This window comes from Malus domestica, chromosome 09, assembly GCF_042453785.1.
Source record: "Malus domestica chromosome 09, GDT2T_hap1".
Lineage (NCBI taxonomy): Eukaryota > Viridiplantae > Streptophyta > Magnoliopsida > Rosales > Rosaceae > Malus > Malus domestica.
Window position 1 is genome coordinate 9,404,859 of NC_091669.1, and position 17,082 is coordinate 9,421,940.

The window sequence follows — 17,082 nt, forward strand, 5'->3', positions numbered from 1 at the left end:
CGTTCATCCCTCTAATTCTTCATCAGCTTCATATAGGCCAGTTTTTTTTTTGAAAAAATTAGTATCCAGTCTCTAATTTTTACTGTTTATTGACTAAGAGCTTATTAGTTTTCAAATTTTGATTCAAGTCCCTAGCATTAATGTGATAATGAATTTACATGTTTATTATATAATTTTTTAATATAAAAATTAGTAATTAATTTAGGGTTTAATACTCACACCTCTATTAAACTTCTAATTAATTTTCAATTCAAACATTTTCAAAATAATAAAAAATTAAATTAAATTAAGTTTGTACCTATTAGTTTTTTTTTATATATAAAAAGATTCTCAAATTTTTAATCTTAAATGTACCCATTCATATAATTTTTCAAATTTTTTAATCTTAAATGTACCTATTCTCAAATATATCAATTTGTTATATGTAAAATGCACCATTTTTTTAATATAAAATCCATTCAAAATTTTTAATCCATGTTTAAACTTATATGGGTACATTCTTTTTCGTTGATTTGAGAATGTATCCATATTTTGGTACAATAACTTTTTTTGTTAATTTTGGTTAATGTACTCATACATATATGTACACACACACAATATAATAGAGAGTATAATTTATATTTTATTATTTTTAATCCCATAAATTATGCGTTTTATTTAAAATCTCATTAATATAAACAATTACAAATTTCAATTTTTAATTTTTAGTTAAAAAAATATAGTAACTTACATTATTACATTAATGTTAGGGACCTCAATAAAAAACTAAAAACTAACAAGATTTCAATCAAAGAATATTGATAGCTAGGGACCGCATCCAAAGTGTCTATTTTTTTTTATTTTATGCATACGCAAGAGTTGTATTTGTTGTATACCATACACACAAACATGAAAATAGTAAAGGGTGCCTCAGAAATTTGAGCCCTGTATATGTACAAGCAATTGGTGACTGTACAAAGAGGCGATAAATTTATTATAAATGTTTAATTTTTAATTTTTTAAATTTTAGAAATATTAAATACAAGAACTTCTTTGTAGGGATTGCCATGTAATGCGTCGACGTTTAGTTGGCTAAGGTGTGTCGTCCGTTGAATATACTTAAGAAATAATCCCGAAGATATTATTTAATTAATAATATCTTTGAATTATCAATTCTTGATGGGATTTGAGGGTGATTTCTTGCTTAGTTACGTTAGCCTTCAATAAGGAAAGCTTCAAAGATATGATATGGTTATCCATTTTTTTTGTTTCTTTTTTTTTTTAGTACGTTGATATTTTTATAATAGGGAAAGCTTCAAAGATATGATTTGGTTATCTTTTTTTTAATACATTGATATTTTTACAATAGGGAAAATGAGAGTTCGGCTAAGCCACACAATGGACAACCTAATTTGATATTGAATTCGTCATCCACGAGATTCAAATCTAAGACCTCTCACTTTCAAGTGAAGAGAAATATCACCAGATCGTACTACTGAATAACGATAACGCGACATATTAGATTAATAATATGAGCGAAAAGAAGATTTTTTATTTTTACTTTTAAAGAATTTTATCGACAATTCAAAATTTTCATGATGCAACACTTAATGCTTGTAAAAGCACAAGAGAAAATATACACATGCAAAAATGTATGACGATAATTTTAAAATGTCAATATCAGCTTCGACTAGATATTTTGAACCATTGGCTACGCTCCATAAGTTAGAGAAATGTATAGCATACAAGCGTAATGTGTGGAGTGGACCAAGTGGCATTTTTTTTTGGCTTAGATCAGCCATACTTTCAACGACATAAATGTGAAATTAAAAAAATAAAAAGCCAACGACATAAATGTGAAATTAAAAAAATAAAAAGCCAGCACATCAGTGCTGGCTGAAGTAAAACTTGCAGAAAAGGGACAAACGACATTTGAATTATTGGAGTCAACAAGGGTTGCGTAAACTAAACAATATAATTTAGTGGTTGGTGAACTTTTACCCAATCTTTCATCATCCCCAAATTTTGTAATGTTTAGCACTTCATATATGTGTGGTGCTATCCACATGCATATTTTTATTTTTTACATATTTATCTTAAATTTCAGTCGTTAAAGTGAATAAATTGAAGAAGATGAATTGCAGAAGATTATCAAAAGTGTGTGGGAGGTAAAAATAAGTGTATGAATAGCACTATAATTTTCATCAAAATGCATGACAACAATGAACTATTAGCTACCCAAATTTCATTAATTTTGTCCTAAATGTGTGCGAACTATTATTTATGCAAGTAGCGGATTGTTTTAGCTTATTTTTATAAATTCATTGTGTGTCAAGTTTAAATTTTTTTTTTTATCTCATTATAATTTAGAGAAAAAATATCGTTTGTGTTATATATATATATATGGTAGTAGTGAGATATGTACTCATTTGGTCATTGGTGGTTGACTTGACCATCTATATTCCAAAGTATACCTAGAAAGGTAGTGTTATTTACATACTCATTTTTACTTCTTATATTTCTCTCAATTTTCGGTTGCCAGATCAAATGAATTGAAGAAGATCAATAACAAAAAAGTAATAAGAATGTGTAGGAGATAAAAATAGAAATGTGAATATCACTATCCATCTACAAAGTCAGCAGTCATGTTCATACTAAATCATTTCACAATTCAATATTTTGTCTCTTTTAATTATAACTAACTTGATTTCTTTTTTGTTCATAAATCATAGTCCAAATTCAATTACTTATTTCGGGGTGGACATTGTTGAACACTTGAACTCATCACTACCAAAATCAACTTCAACTCCATAATACTATTATTTCTAGTTTAGTCCAACTAAGTTAACAATGATTGCCACCAACTTAGCTTATTAAATTATTACTAAATCAACACACTCAAGTTGGTAAAAGTTTAGCCGCTATATACATAATACATATACATATAATGATAAGGTATCATAGTCTTGCTTTCTGTCGATAACAAGCAAGGCTAGAACAGCTTATACACTTTGTCATTAACATTGAAACGAGTAATTGGGATTTCATCACATACTCCAAATTACTCAATGCCTTTTTGCTTAATTGTGATCATCACACGTACATACTAATTTCTTTAACATAGCTATTATTCTTTTTAAGAAATGATTTTCGTACGCTTATTTTTTTTTCTTCTGTACTCTCTTGTTTATCTTCATCACCCGATTCTCCTTTATCTTATTTTTATTTAAAATAAAATCAAAGAAACATAAATGTGCAAAGAACGAAAAAAATGTGTGCGAAAATACCTTTTTATTCTTTAAACCAAAAAATGATGCAGGAGTTGTATCCATAACAAAATATAATATTCTCCTATACGATTATGTAAAATTTAATCTATGCATCGTTTTTACCGAAAAAGGATCATAGAGATCCCATAATCGTGATTGTTCATCGTGCAATCAGTTTTCGTTAGGTATTATTTATATTTAATTATAAATTTAAAATTTTGAAATGATTTCTGACCACATGATATACGATGAATGGTCACGATTACGGGATCCCTATGATCCCTAAGAAAAGGATTCGGCGAGAATCAACTAATTAAAAATTAAAGCGTAGGTTAGTGAGCCATCTTTCTTACCAATTAATTAAAAATTAAAACCATCTGAATTTGAGGTAGTTGGCGGAAAGGGATCTCCGGATCCCTTCCTCCTAATCCACCAAATCAAAGATATTGTACCATTAAAATTTGATCTAACGGCTATAAATAGAGACATATTTTAAAAGTTATAATAACTTCAACAAATGAAACAAATTTGTATAACACGAATCCATTGATTTGATAAATTAGGAGGAAGGGATCTGAAGAATATCCCTTGTGTAGTTTGCAGCAAAATTTAGAGCTCTCCTTAGTTGACCATTTTGTATTTCCCCCCGCTAACAACAAACAAAATAATAGTTATAATAATTATAGTAGGGCTCACATCTACGTTCTTTGTCAAACTTGGCTCCTTAAGCGCGCACACATCTAAATGGACCAAATCCCCACATAAACAATTCATAAAAAACATTACTTGTTAAGCATCTCTTGTTTTTTGATACAAATGATATCGAAAGTGGAACTTAATAATGCTATTAACCACTAGAACTATAAATCATTTGTATTAAGTACACTCTCTTAATTATATAACCAATGGACTATGGGTCTGTTTAGTTTTTTCTTTTACTAAATGTGTTGTCAAGACTCAAGATCATCGTATAATAATATTAACATTTATCCAACATAATAACATTATTAGTTTTTTACAATTCTTAATATGAAAGTAACATTAGCAGTTTTTAGTTCTTATTACGCGCTAATGTATATCACAATTGACATTTTTTAGAAACCAATTCTGTAATTTACTTCAAATATTTTCATAGTTGTTTTAAATATTCAAAGAAATAAACAATAAAAACTGCCCCAATAAGTGGGACTCTTTCATTTTTTCAGAAAATCTTTAAATTCAATATTTTCATCCGAACATTTTAATCAGGAAGTTTTAACGAAAAGCTCGCGGTATTGTTCACTTTAATGAAAAATCATATTTTTACACTAAAAAGTCAAACCTGGTACTATTCACTTTACCTTTTATTTTGTCCTTATCGTTAAAACTCAAAGTTTTTAAATCATTTTCATTAATTTTCATTTTAATCAAAGGGCATTTTTGATAGCTACACATCAAGTAAAAGACAAAAGGGGAAACAAAATTAAAAAATGATTAAAGTGGCCCTTCATTCTTCAGGGGTATTTTGGTAATTCCACATCCAAATTCATGTGCTCGGCAGCTCGTGAGCTCTCCCCCCTACTATATAATAACAGCAGCCGTGCTTTTGCATTTGCAGCAGATCAGCACCAATTCAGAGACTTGCAAGTCAGTCTTCTTCTTCCTCCCACCGACTTCCCGAACCCAAAAGGTAACAATTTGCTGCTCTCTCTGGTTCTCGATTTTTTCTCTGATCGCAGCTCACCACTCGCTCCATTCATCCGTGCGATCGTTCTTAACGCTGCTTTGTTTTTCTTAGCATTTGCATCGTTGGATTGATTAGGATCTGTGATTTTGTCGATAATTTTGAAGAACTGTGATGATATTTTGTGCATGCTTTGTTTGTTTGCTGATGATAGATCTAGCTCTGGTCGAAAAATCACGCACTTACTGTTTGGTTCCAGAGGAAAAAGAAAGAACTTGGCATTGGTTATAGTGTTGTGGAATTGAATTGGGTGGCTGGTTTTTTCTATGATTTTCCAGAATGTTTCATACTAACACTATGTTTGGAGTAGGGAAATAAACTTAGAATTTGGACAAAAGTCAGAATTTATTAGTTGACATGCATGATGCATCAATTCCCTTGTTTGGATTAATAACATAGAAATTTAGAATTTCTGCATGGAAAAAAAAACGTGGAATTTGGGTCCTCAAATTCCCAAATTTCGTCATTTCTATTTCCGTTGTTTTGGAATGCCTTATGTAAATGAATTATATATATATATATATTAATACCCTTGTTTCAATAGCCAGAACAAATTACTTATTTTAAGTGGTACATGGAACATTGCTCTTTTACTTTCTGGAATTACCGTTTGATTGTTGGGGAATTTATGAGAACAATAATGATTAGAATAAGTTTATGTAAAAAGAAAATAACAAGCAAAGCCGTTTGTTATTTTTTGTCAGTTTTCCCTCTAAATTTTGAACATTTAATGGTTTATTTCGATCCTTCATTTTGTTATACGTGTACTTCAACATGGAACTCTGTCATGTATTCTATTTTGTTGCTCATTTTGATTCACTAACTGAGTACCATGTAATTATTGCAGATTTCCATTTGCTTGTAACAATGGCTCCAGTTTCTGCAGAAGCATGTTCCGATTCAATCAACCCTAGAGGTTTTTGTTTACCTGTTTTTTTCTTTCTAAAGTCATAGGATTTTGTTAATTTCGTGGCGAAGGTTATGCAGTAGAATCTATGGTGGTTGCAACAAATAATCACTGTATTTGAAAATTAGATTTATTTGGAACACTGGTTTTCTAAGTTTCAAATTTGTTTCCATGTTTATTGATCATAATGTAGATGTTTGCATCGTTGGTATTGCAAGAACACCAATGGGTGCATTTCTTGGGGCACTTTCATCTGTACCAGCCACCAAGCTTGGGTCTATAGCTATTGAGGGTGAGCAATATCTCCTACTTCCTTAAGCGGATAATGTTTCTCGTTTTTTATCTTATACTTTTTAATATTTAGCATCGTCTGATTTTTCATATTCCCCTTTGTCAACCTGCAGCTGCTCTTAAGAGGGCAAATGTTGATCCAGCACTTGTAGAAGAAGTTTTCTTTGGCAATGTTCTCAGTGCAAACTTGGGGCAGGCTCCTGCTAGACAAGCTGCATTAGGTGCAGGAATCCCCAATTCAGTAATCTGTACCACTGTTAACAAAGTCTGCGCATCAGGGTTGAAAGGTGCAGCACCTTCGCTGTTTCTACTTTGTTTTCTCTTTCAACAATGAATTTTCATTTTCGGTAGGAAAAATGATATTAGAATAACACAAATTTGATTTTGGTTATTGCAGCTACTATGCTCGCAGCACAAAGCATCCAGTTGGGCATCAATGACGTTGTTGTGGCTGGTGGCATGGAAAGCATGTCAAATGTGCCCAAGTATCTTGCCGAAGCAAGGTTAGTTACTTCGTCCGATTCATGACTCTTTTAGACTTTAAAATGAAACTTCAACAGGCACTGATGGGATACAAAAATAAAAATCCAGGAAAGGATCTCGACTTGGACATGATTCTCTTGTTGATGGAATGCTGAAGGATGGTCTGTGGGATGTCTATAATGATTATGGCATGGGAGTGTGCGCTGAATTATGTGCTGATCAGCATTCAGTTACAAGGGAGGACCAGGTAAAATATAAGCCCTTTGGTGCATTCTAATATAGCACATTCACCATCATACAAGATTATTCATATATTTATTTGTGGCCAACTGCAGGATAACTTTGCTGTTCAGAGCTTCGAGCGTGGTATTGCTGCCCAAGGCTGTGATGCCTTTTCATGGGAGATTGTTCCAGTAGAAGTTTCTGGAGGAAGGGGAAGACCATCCACCATTGTTGATAAAGATGAAGGTCTAGGCAAGGTAATAATAAATCGTGCTTGTATCAGTTAGACACCTTAGCAAATTTATGTTTTTCTTGCACAATATAAAATCTCCATCAGTACACCCTGCTAACATGAATGCCAGTTTTTAGAGTAGATAGTTTCAATGCTTCACAGTAGAGATATCACTTTTTTATCTTTTGCACTTTGTTTAGCCAGAATTCTTATTTGTATATAGAGGAAGAAGGGGTGGGGAAGTGCATTCTACAAAGTTTAATCTACGACTTTATTTTTGCGTTAAATCCATCGTTGCTAAGTGATCGTAAAAAATATCTCATATTATAGGAGTCTAGGATATATCTGAATCACATTCTCTGAGTTCACCCATCTCAGATGTCCTTATTCTTTGCTTTGTTATGATGTCAGTTTGATGCTGCCAAATTGCGGAAGCTGAGACCAAGTTTTAAGGAGAGTGGAGGTTCTGTGACTGCCGGAAATGCTTCTAGTATCAGGTTATTAGTTTATATATTTCTGTAATTGTTATTTAATCCCCTTCATCTAATAATTTGTTGTTTACATTCGTTTACTTAAATGAGCACAAAAGTCATTTCCTAAGTTGTCATTGGTTTGATTTTTAATTGATGGAACCACCTTCATTTCGGTTTCACACGTCTTACAATGGAAGTGTTTCTGAAATTTGAAATTCCTTTTATCAATAGTGATGGTGCTGCAGCATTAGTTTTGGCAAGTGGGGAGAAGGTATTAAAGCTTGGGCTACAAGTGATCGCCAAAATCAGTGGATACGCTGATGCTGCTCAGGTACTGTACAAGTTTTTGTTTATCTGAACAAGATTGTAGAGCTTGGAAGTTGAAAGTGCATTTTTGTTTTCATTACCATTCATACCACTATGCTTACCTGAGATAAACTGCACAGGCACCAGAACTATTTACAACAGCTCCGGCTCTTGCAATTCCAAAAGCTATTTCAAATGCTGGCTTGGAAGCTTCTCAAATTGACTTCTATGAAATTAATGAAGCCTTTGCCGTAAGCTATCGCAGTTTGTGGCAATCTTTTTAAATAGGGTAGCATCTCAAGGCTGCCAATATTAATTGTAGCGATTTTATGTGTGCAGGTTGTGGCTCTTGCAAATCAGAAACTTCTTGGACTTAACCCAGTGAGTTCTCTTTCTCTCTCTCTCTGATTGAATGCTTAGAATGAGTTGCATTTAACTTTTTGTTGATGAAGCAGTCTCAACTCCTTCCGTCAGGCTTTTACTAGCACAGGAATTCGCATTTGTTCGTATTGCCTTAACTCATTTTCCGTTCTCATATCAGGAAAAAGTTAATGTGCATGGTGGAGCTGTAGCATTGGGACACCCTCTTGGTTGCAGTGGAGCTCGTATCTTGGTCACTCTTTTAGGGGTATATTTCACTTCCTATTCTTTTAAAAGAAAAGCTAATATTTAAACTTGAAGAACGAACAGGCTCTGATTTACTTTTGCTTCTCTCCCGCACCTCTCCTTTCCGTTCTAACTTACCTGGAATTATTTAACTATCGAACGATATCTTTTCTTTCAAATCCCTTATTCAGAGTGCAACCCTATTGTAGGTGCTCAAGCAGAAGAACGGGAAATACGGTGCTGCTGGTATTTGCAATGGCGGCGGAGGTGCATCTGCTCTTGTTTTGGAGCTTTTGTAAGCTAGTTTCAAGTCACTAACTGGTAATATTGGCGCGTCTCATGTCATTTTTTCTGATACTTGATGGATATCTTCTAAATGTGAGTTAGCTTATCAGTTTACATGACTCGTGTTTCAGTCCAGAATCGCTGAGGTCAAACCTTCTTCGTGTGAGAGATGAAACCGCCACAAGCAAAGTTCCCGGTTGTGCAATTTATTCTGCTTTTGTACTTGATTTGCTTCCCCAATAAATTACAAATGTATTTAGATTTTAGAAGAAGTATATTTCCAATACAGTTCGGTTTCACCATCCCTCCCTCCCTCCCTCTCTCTCTCTCTCTCTCTCTCTCTCTCTCTCTCTCTCTCTCTCTCACACACACACACACACACACATGCTGTACATGTTTTGGGTTGGATGCGTGGTACCGAGCAATGATGTGGAGCTAATGGCCTGTACTAAATTGTACAAGTAATTCAGCGCTTATGATATGAGAGGATGATGAGTTTATACTTTATTGTCTAACAATGATAATCAATTTACGCATTTTGTTATACGTGAATTGGTTATACAGTTATACTACACATAATCCTGAACTATACTATATAAGGATCCTCATCGGATCATTTTCTTAAGAATTCTGAGGATTTCGTGATCGCGATCATTCATCGTATATCTTACATAAATACGTAATGAGTTTGATTCTTAATTTTGATGGACCGTTGCTGTGACGTAGTTGATGAATGATCAGATCATGAAAATAGTCCTGTAAATATTCGGGTAAAATCTTTAAATTTTATTTTCACAACTGTTAAGACGTTCAACTGAAGAGATTTTTCGATGTGATCAGTATATGGAATGGTGCATCACGTGTCATTATACAAATAGTTGGATATATGTGCTAAAATGTTAATAACTTAAAAAATAAAAAATTTTACCATTTTAATTAAAACACATGGTATACCATTTATATTTTCATTACAATTAAAAATATTTCTATCGAGGAAAGGTATACTGTATACACACAATACGAGATGGAGTCAAATTTAATATCGTGGGGAAACAGACAAAAGCTGTATGGGATGCATAGCTGGAAGCACCACACACCATCCAATCTAATTGGTTCTTCAAACAGTCGGCCCCTATTCGTCAAAGAGATTTTTCAGTGTTCCCGTCACATGAAGTGGTACATCAAATGTCTTATATAAATGGTGGGTTATGTGTGTTAAAAGGTTAATAACTTAAAAATTAAAAGTTTCCATCACTTGCATAAAAATATATTATGTACTATCCGTATTCCCGCCACAACTAAAATTTTTTCCTATTCGTCCCATCCTGCTCAGAGATTTTTAGTGTGCAAGAACTGGTTTCTAATACAATTGAATTGGTTGGAAATTTAAGAAAAAATTTCAACTTGTGACACTTATAATTTATTTAAAAATATTTTTAAAATGACTGAAAGTATTTTTATAAAATTGATTTTAGATTCTAGAAACATTTTAATTATTTAAAAAAAACATTAAATCTGTACTTCTTGAAATAAGCATATTAATAACTTTTCTACGACTCACTTAAATATTTATTAAAAATTAATTTCAAAAATATTTTTTCAAAAACACTTTCAATTGTTTTAATAACACTTCAAATGAGCTTTAGTTGTTTTAATAACACTTCAAATGAGCTTTGTGTATCAAACCGTGATTCCAACCCACTAAAAAAATTTCGTCATCGGACCCACCTCACACACACCAGTACACAAACCCACGCCGCGCCCTCTTCTCTCTCTCTCTCTCTCTCTCTTCCTTCCATTGAACCTCACCTGGAAAAAGCAGACTCGTCAATTCATCATCTCAAATCCCTTCAATACTCGGACCACCTCAAATCCCTACAACCAGAGAAAATCAGTCGCCGATTTTTGTCGTTACTCTCACAAATCTCAGAGCAGAAAGTCATGGGGGTAAGCAAAGTGGTCGACTTTTTTGTCCTCTAATTCATGAATTGAATTTGCATCGGTGTATGTATATGGTTCCGTGTTTGATCTGAGACTCTTGAGTTCCTGTGGAGCGATTCCTTCCCTTTTTCAGCTTGCTGGAGTTGTTGGAATTTACCATATTGTCCCCCCTCCGATGCTTTCTACTTCCTCTTCATCCTTTTGGTTTCTAACTGTTAAGCAGAAGCTTGTTCTGTATGAATATGATGTATCTAGCTGGTGTTTGCTATCTGGGGTCACGTTTGCTTTCTGGGTTTTTATATGTTTTAATATTTATTGATAAAGTTTGTATTTTTAGCTTCTTGTTTGTTTTATACCAAACCGACTTTGAGTATTTGAGAATCAAATTGGATGTTGTATGTGTTTGTGTATGTGTGTAGATTCGGCTTAGACCGATAAGCAGCGTATCCGATTGCTTCCTTGTGTGCGAAACTTTCTCTGTGTCTGTTGTGCTGAATGGTTAAGTGTTGCAGTTTAGTGGATTAATGGGTTACTCAATGGTTTGAAACATACAATGGGTTCTTACTTGAGCGTGAGCCTAGCTCAATGGGTAAGGTTGTTCTGTTGCTTCATGGATGTTGCAGGTCTTTTTCGCCAAACGGGCGCCCAGCAAGTAGGGGTGATGCGGCGAGGCTGCGTATATCTAACCTCCTCAGACCACAGAATGGTCGGAGTTTGGTGCACTTGACTGTTCTGTACTTTACTTATTTGGTTTTAGTGTAAACCAATCTGATACTTGTTGGACTTTAGAAAAAAGAACATTTCTTTGTGTTCCCTTTAGGCATGTATAAAGTTGATAGCAGATATCTTACAAGATTGTCGAATTTCAAACCTCTTCTTCTTTTTGGAATACCTTCATATTGAAGAGTAATTACAGGCATCGGCGTTTGTAAACCAATGCATTAATACATATTACTTTCTATATCATGGTGTTGTATTCTCATGCATTAGGATTAAGGTAACAGTAGTATGATTAGCTGTTTTTTTTTACTGATGTGTGGGAGCAAACCTTCACCTCAGTCTTAATCATCTTCGTTACGTGGATATTGTTTGTCTCCATAATTTCATGCAAGCACATCTGAAACATTGAACTTTGCACACAATTGTGTTATTTATATATCTCAATTCAGTACGCATAGACTTTGGATGATTGACTCCCTTTATCAAAAATATGTAAATCTACAGGAAAAGGGTGTACCGCTGCCAAAATTTGGTGAATGGGATGTCAATGATCCAGCATCAGCTGAGGGATTCACTGTAATCTTCAACAAGGCTAGGACTGAGAAGCAGACAGGTGGTAGACCTGACTCACCATCAAAGGAGGACCACGCATATAAGCAAGGAGCAGTTCTTGGAAAGCCTCCATCTGTAAGTTGGACTCATTGGCCTTATAGTTCTCCGTGGAATACCATTATCTCTTTTATGCTTGACGCTGTTTGTGTTTACATAGTCATATCTTTTCCTAGAGCATGAATGGTGGTTGAGTTTGAGAACAGAGAAGATTTAATTGAACCATAACAAGCATTTTATGCACAATACATTGGAATCCTTACATCTTCATCATCACATTTTGCGTGACTATGTTTGCATATAATCCCTTAATTTCAGAATTAGATTGCTCAAACTCAAACTATTAACTACCCTTTTTTTCCTCCCAGGAAATAGCACACCCATTGATTTTATAAACGTATCTGTTTCATATTTTATCTTTTCGCTTGGTAAAACTCTCATCTGGTTTTGTTAAATGATGTCCAACTAAGCTGGCACCAAAAAAGTAAAAAGAAAGAGGGAAAAAGAAAAGAATGCTGCCAGTTGATCTTAAGCCACCCTAATGTGATGATGAAAAAGATGATAGCTTGAAAAGTGATACAATGATTGGATTTTTTACGTTTTTTTCTGCTTTGATGTGTAGAAAAAATGGTTTTGCTGCTTGCGTTCGGAGTCGTGAGGAGGTACCAACCATGTCATAAATTTTACAGAAGATACTACTACGTATTTATGCCCCCCACGACGATGTATATTCCAGAAGACTGGAGCTGTGTTCAGAAGCCATGATTGGTCCCTCTGGAATCTGTTGTCTGTCGTTTTGAACATTGGTAGAAATTGTGGGCTTATTTTGGGAGACGAATGATTGAAAAATGATACTGTTTTACGTTTATGCATACTGGTGAACTATGATTGCATGCAGCCTCCTTTTCTTGAATCAATGCTTGATGCTGAGTTAATCGTGACTGTTTCTTTCCTGTTCTCGGTTCGATTTGAGTTTCTATGTCGTGTAACCGCGTATTTGTGCGCTGTGAAGCTTTGTATTTTCTCGTCAGTCTTTTTCCCCCTCGAAATCTCCCTCTGGGAAGTTCCAAGCTTTTACGACTCCATTCATTTGCAATTTTGCACGAAAATTGCTCCTCTCAGCAATTCGGTGATCGATTTGGTTGTAGATGAAATTCAAAATCTGCAGTATTTCCAATGGATGCACCACAAAGCCATTGAGGAAGCCTCAACGGACTGATGCAACAGAACCTAATCTTCCAGCTCCCTCTCAAAAAGCACAGAGGGCCTGTTTTGGGGAAAAGGATCCTCTGGGAATCCTAGGCATCCCGTGATCGTAATGTACGATGAACGATCACAATCACGGGATTCCTAGGATCCCCAATAAAAGGATCCGGCGAGGATCATTTTCCTTGTTTTTGGTGCTTCTACAACGGCTAAAAGAGTGTTTGGACAACTAAAGCACTTTGGATAATGTTTGATACAAAACATACAAGATCTTTCTGAGAAGCAACTCCTTCAAGAAGCACTTCCAATTAGGTTTTTAATAATTATTCCGGCGTGATTCTAATGCGAATCCCCAACAGCACACTGTTTCGATCTACACTGATTTTCAAGATCCGAGCTATCAATCATTCCGGCATCTCTCCGGAAGATGATTTCTATTTTTTTATCCAATACTTTAGTTTGCACCCAATAGAACACGGACATGAGTCAATACCATTACTAAAAGTGTTTCTAGCAAAATCGCATTTAAGCAGAAGTATTTCCTACAAAAGCAATCCCGTACGGGCTCAAACTAACAGCCAAAAAACTGCTTCAAGTACTAACAGCAAAGTGTCTTTACCAACTCCAATCAAACATGTCAGCTAAATCTACCATTGTGCAAGGCAACTCAAATTGTCCAACAATAAGCAAAAATACACATCTTCAAAATATTAAAGCCGAAGCCAATGGTACATTTTTCTGTTTTGTAACATTTCAGTATCTAAATATTCTTTCCATTTTCTAACATTACAACCAGTAAATACCCGAAAACAAGTTCGCAACTGACTAATCTAAACTCTAGAAGATCCAAGCTTGCGTTCAAACAAACGTTTCAGAAGAAAAACTTGGAGGCAGCTAGCTCCAATAAGCGCTGCCGATTCTATCAATGCCTTGTGTGTTGCTCTGCGGCTCATTCCTTCATTCACTGCACGAAAATCAAAGATTCGGGGACCTTAGCTTCGTGTGCCCGTATGTGACATGCAGATGCAAGTGCAAAATCATGTACTTCTTGAAGTACTATAGTTTATGCATAAGAGATTAAAACTACACAGAATAATAAATACCTATTGCTTGGCGGTCAGTCTCAGCTTCTAACCAATGTTGTTCGAATTGGATGTTATAGAGGGCTTCCTCCAACTTTTGAATCTGCTCCAGCAAGGGTGTGAAATGCTCTGCATACATTCAAATAACATTCCGTGACCATTATTCCAATATAAAGAAGACTCACCTAGAAGGAAAAAAAGGCGGCGGAACTTGAATAACAGTAAAGTGGCCTCTCACCGTCTTTAGCATGCTGGTCATGGTATGTGAAGTGAGCAGCATGTACATCGAAGTCAATGGTTTCGTGGTAAGGAGACTTGTTCGTGAAGCAGAACTGGTGAACACCTTGGTTCTGAACCACTAGCTCATACTTCTCGCTCGTCTTGCCGCGTATGTCATGAATTTGTTCACCACCAGGTCCCTTTATCTGACATCGGCAACATAGTTCAAAAGTATAGGAAAGATTTTAGAAACAGGAACCACTATCATCATTATCGAACAAAAAGCAGCGTCCTAATCGAAAAACCAATTGGGGGATGATCTTAAATTCCTAAACTAGCAATTGGGACTCAAAGTACCAAGTTACCAACAATAACAACATTATATTCCCTCTCCCGCTCTATTCATCTCTTCTTTTCTGATACAATCGATATCGGGGGAGTAGAACCGAACGCAGGACATCAATGCAGGCTAAACCATAAACGATCTCAACCGATTGAGCCACAAGTCCCGCTCTATCTCCCGGCTTACGACGGCAACAGATAATTCTACCCTCTTAACGAATGCAATCATAAACAAAAATCCACAATCTTTATCTTCTATCAAAATTCAACTTGCCAAGGCAGAAAAAGTAACACAAATCAGCAGAAACCATCGAACTTTCTCCACAACAAGATCAAACAGACGAAAGTATGACAAAATCACACAATTGGGAAAAACAAACAAATATGAAACATCATAGTATCATTCATTCATACCACGAGATCAACGCCGTCTTCGGTGTAATGCCAAGTCGAATCTACCTTGATTACCACAAAAGAGACATGGATGGTGTCTCCCATGTACTTTGCATCATGGGAGAAGCACTCTTCCCTGTCAATCACGAACCTTAACCCTAACGACCCTTCCAACTGGCACAAAACCAGAAAACCCACCAGCACCAAACTCAGCGCTACGTGTCCCCCGCACCAGAACTCCATCTTCTTCCCTGCAAATCCATCAATTTTTCAGCACACAAAGTCAAACAATCGCCCAGTTTTTTTAGCCACAAATATTCGTTACCCAGATAGATATTTAGAGATGCAAAAACACAGATCGGGAAGAACACGAAAAATTACCTCGGAAACTGCTTCTGGTTTTCGTATTTGGCAGAGGTTTCAAGTTTGGGATTTTCGGATGAACTGGGATTTGAAAAGTGCCCAACTCGAACTTGGGCTGTCTGACAACGGCAGTTCTGGTTGGACAAGCATAAAAGGACAATCAACGATGTCGTTTTGTTTTTTGTTTTTGGGCTTAAGCCACGTGGCCGGGGTGTGATTCAATAGCTTTACCAGTGGCCAATGGGAACGCTCCACGTTGGATGATGCTTTCCAGGTGGAAAAAAGCGAATTTCGCTTGCGTGGTCCGTGATGTCAAAAACCCCCAAAAATCTTTTTTTATTTTTTTATTTTCGTAGTATGAATTTAGTGATAGAAGAAAGAGAGAGACCAGTCAAAGAGAAGCGAAGGGCTTGAGGAAGTCGTTTGTGAATTTTTTTATTTATTTATAGTAATATGAAGAGAAAAACTTGTTCTTTAAGTAATACAAATTGTATATGAAAAGATCTAAATCTCATACGATTCCTATATATAATCTATTAAGAATTAAACAATCATATTTCTAATTAAATTAGAATTGCAACATTTATTTATTTCTTTTTATTATAAATTTTATTTATTTGTAGGTAAGTTAGTGTTATGATTGTCGCCCTTTTTTCCCTTTACTTCACATTTTCCTTTTTAAATAATTAAAACATAAAAATTATAGGTAAGAACTATCGTAACTTTTTATCATTGCATTACACTTTTGGTATGACGTACCAACCCGTGTTTTAAGTACATTAAAAAATCTCTCCTGATCCTCGAAGCATGTGCACCAACATCAACTAATACAACATATTTGTGCATGTGTGTGTGTACATTTAGTGCTCGGGACGTCGTTTTGATCTTATAATCACAGCAAAAGCATCACATTGAAAACTGAATATAGTTTCTCTAATCAGATTCAAATGTTAAGTACATCCATGTACCTTCGATGATTCAGCCCAGATATCTAAACGGGAGTTCAGAGATGCCTCATTTGTTTCCCACATTTACATTTGCGTGCGGTCAGAGTGCATATCCTTCGTTAGCACCTACGTGCAGCGTAACCAAAAGCATTCACACGGAACTAAGGCCTGATTTGGTACTAAGATAATTCTGAAAAAAGCTAGTATCAAAAAAAGCTGGGAGCTATTTTGTGTTTGGTAAACATTCAGCTTCAGCTTTTTTTCATAGTTTTGGATGAAAAAAACCAAAAACAAGAAGCTGCAAAACCCAGCTTTGAAAAACCGGTTTTTTTTCACATCTGTTTTACACAAAAGTTTACCAAACACTATAATACTTCTTTTTTTTTCTTTTTCAAAAGCATTTTTACAAAAAAGTTTACCAAACACTCTGCTGTTTTATTTCATTCTTACAGCACAGCAGAATCAGCATTTTTTTAAAGAAAAC

The 17,082-nt window shown here is 35.0% G+C and overlaps 3 protein-coding genes across 3 annotated transcripts; 2 read left to right on the forward strand and 1 right to left on the reverse strand.

Annotated features, from left to right (window-relative positions):
* The first annotated feature begins 4,752 nt into the window (after window positions 1–4,752).
* LOC103429192 (acetyl-CoA acetyltransferase 2) lies at window positions 4,753–9,078 on the forward strand. Its single transcript, XM_008367331.4, has 14 exons — window positions 4,753–4,917; window positions 5,819–5,887; window positions 6,072–6,170; window positions 6,283–6,456; window positions 6,567–6,672; window positions 6,761–6,899; window positions 6,988–7,131; window positions 7,518–7,603; window positions 7,811–7,910; window positions 8,026–8,136; window positions 8,225–8,266; window positions 8,427–8,513; window positions 8,701–8,812; window positions 8,908–9,078. The coding sequence occupies exons 1-13, from the start codon at window positions 4,776–4,778 to the stop codon at window positions 8,788–8,790; spliced, it is 1,389 nt and encodes a 462-aa protein (XP_008365553.3). The 5' UTR covers window positions 4,753–4,775; the 3' UTR covers window positions 8,791–8,812; window positions 8,908–9,078.
* A 1,357-nt stretch (window positions 9,079–10,435) lies between these two features.
* On the forward strand, window positions 10,436–13,035 carry LOC103443006 (protein NOI4). The gene is made up of 3 exons (XM_070827411.1): window positions 10,436–10,723; window positions 11,942–12,124; window positions 12,669–13,035. The coding sequence occupies exons 1-3, from the start codon at window positions 10,718–10,720 to the stop codon at window positions 12,702–12,704; spliced, it is 225 nt and encodes a 74-aa protein (XP_070683512.1). The 5' UTR covers window positions 10,436–10,717; the 3' UTR covers window positions 12,705–13,035.
* An 889-nt stretch (window positions 13,036–13,924) lies between these two features.
* On the reverse strand, window positions 13,925–15,795 carry LOC103443007 (transmembrane emp24 domain-containing protein p24beta2). The gene is made up of 5 exons (XM_008381789.4): window positions 15,670–15,795; window positions 15,310–15,539; window positions 14,573–14,759; window positions 14,356–14,463; window positions 13,925–14,216 (listed from the first exon to the last, which is right to left on the reverse strand). Exons 2-5 carry the CDS (start codon window positions 15,529–15,531, stop codon window positions 14,083–14,085), a joined length of 651 nt encoding a protein of 216 aa, XP_008380011.3. The 5' UTR covers window positions 15,532–15,539; window positions 15,670–15,795; the 3' UTR covers window positions 13,925–14,082.
* Between the last annotated feature and the right edge of the window lie 1,287 nt (window positions 15,796–17,082).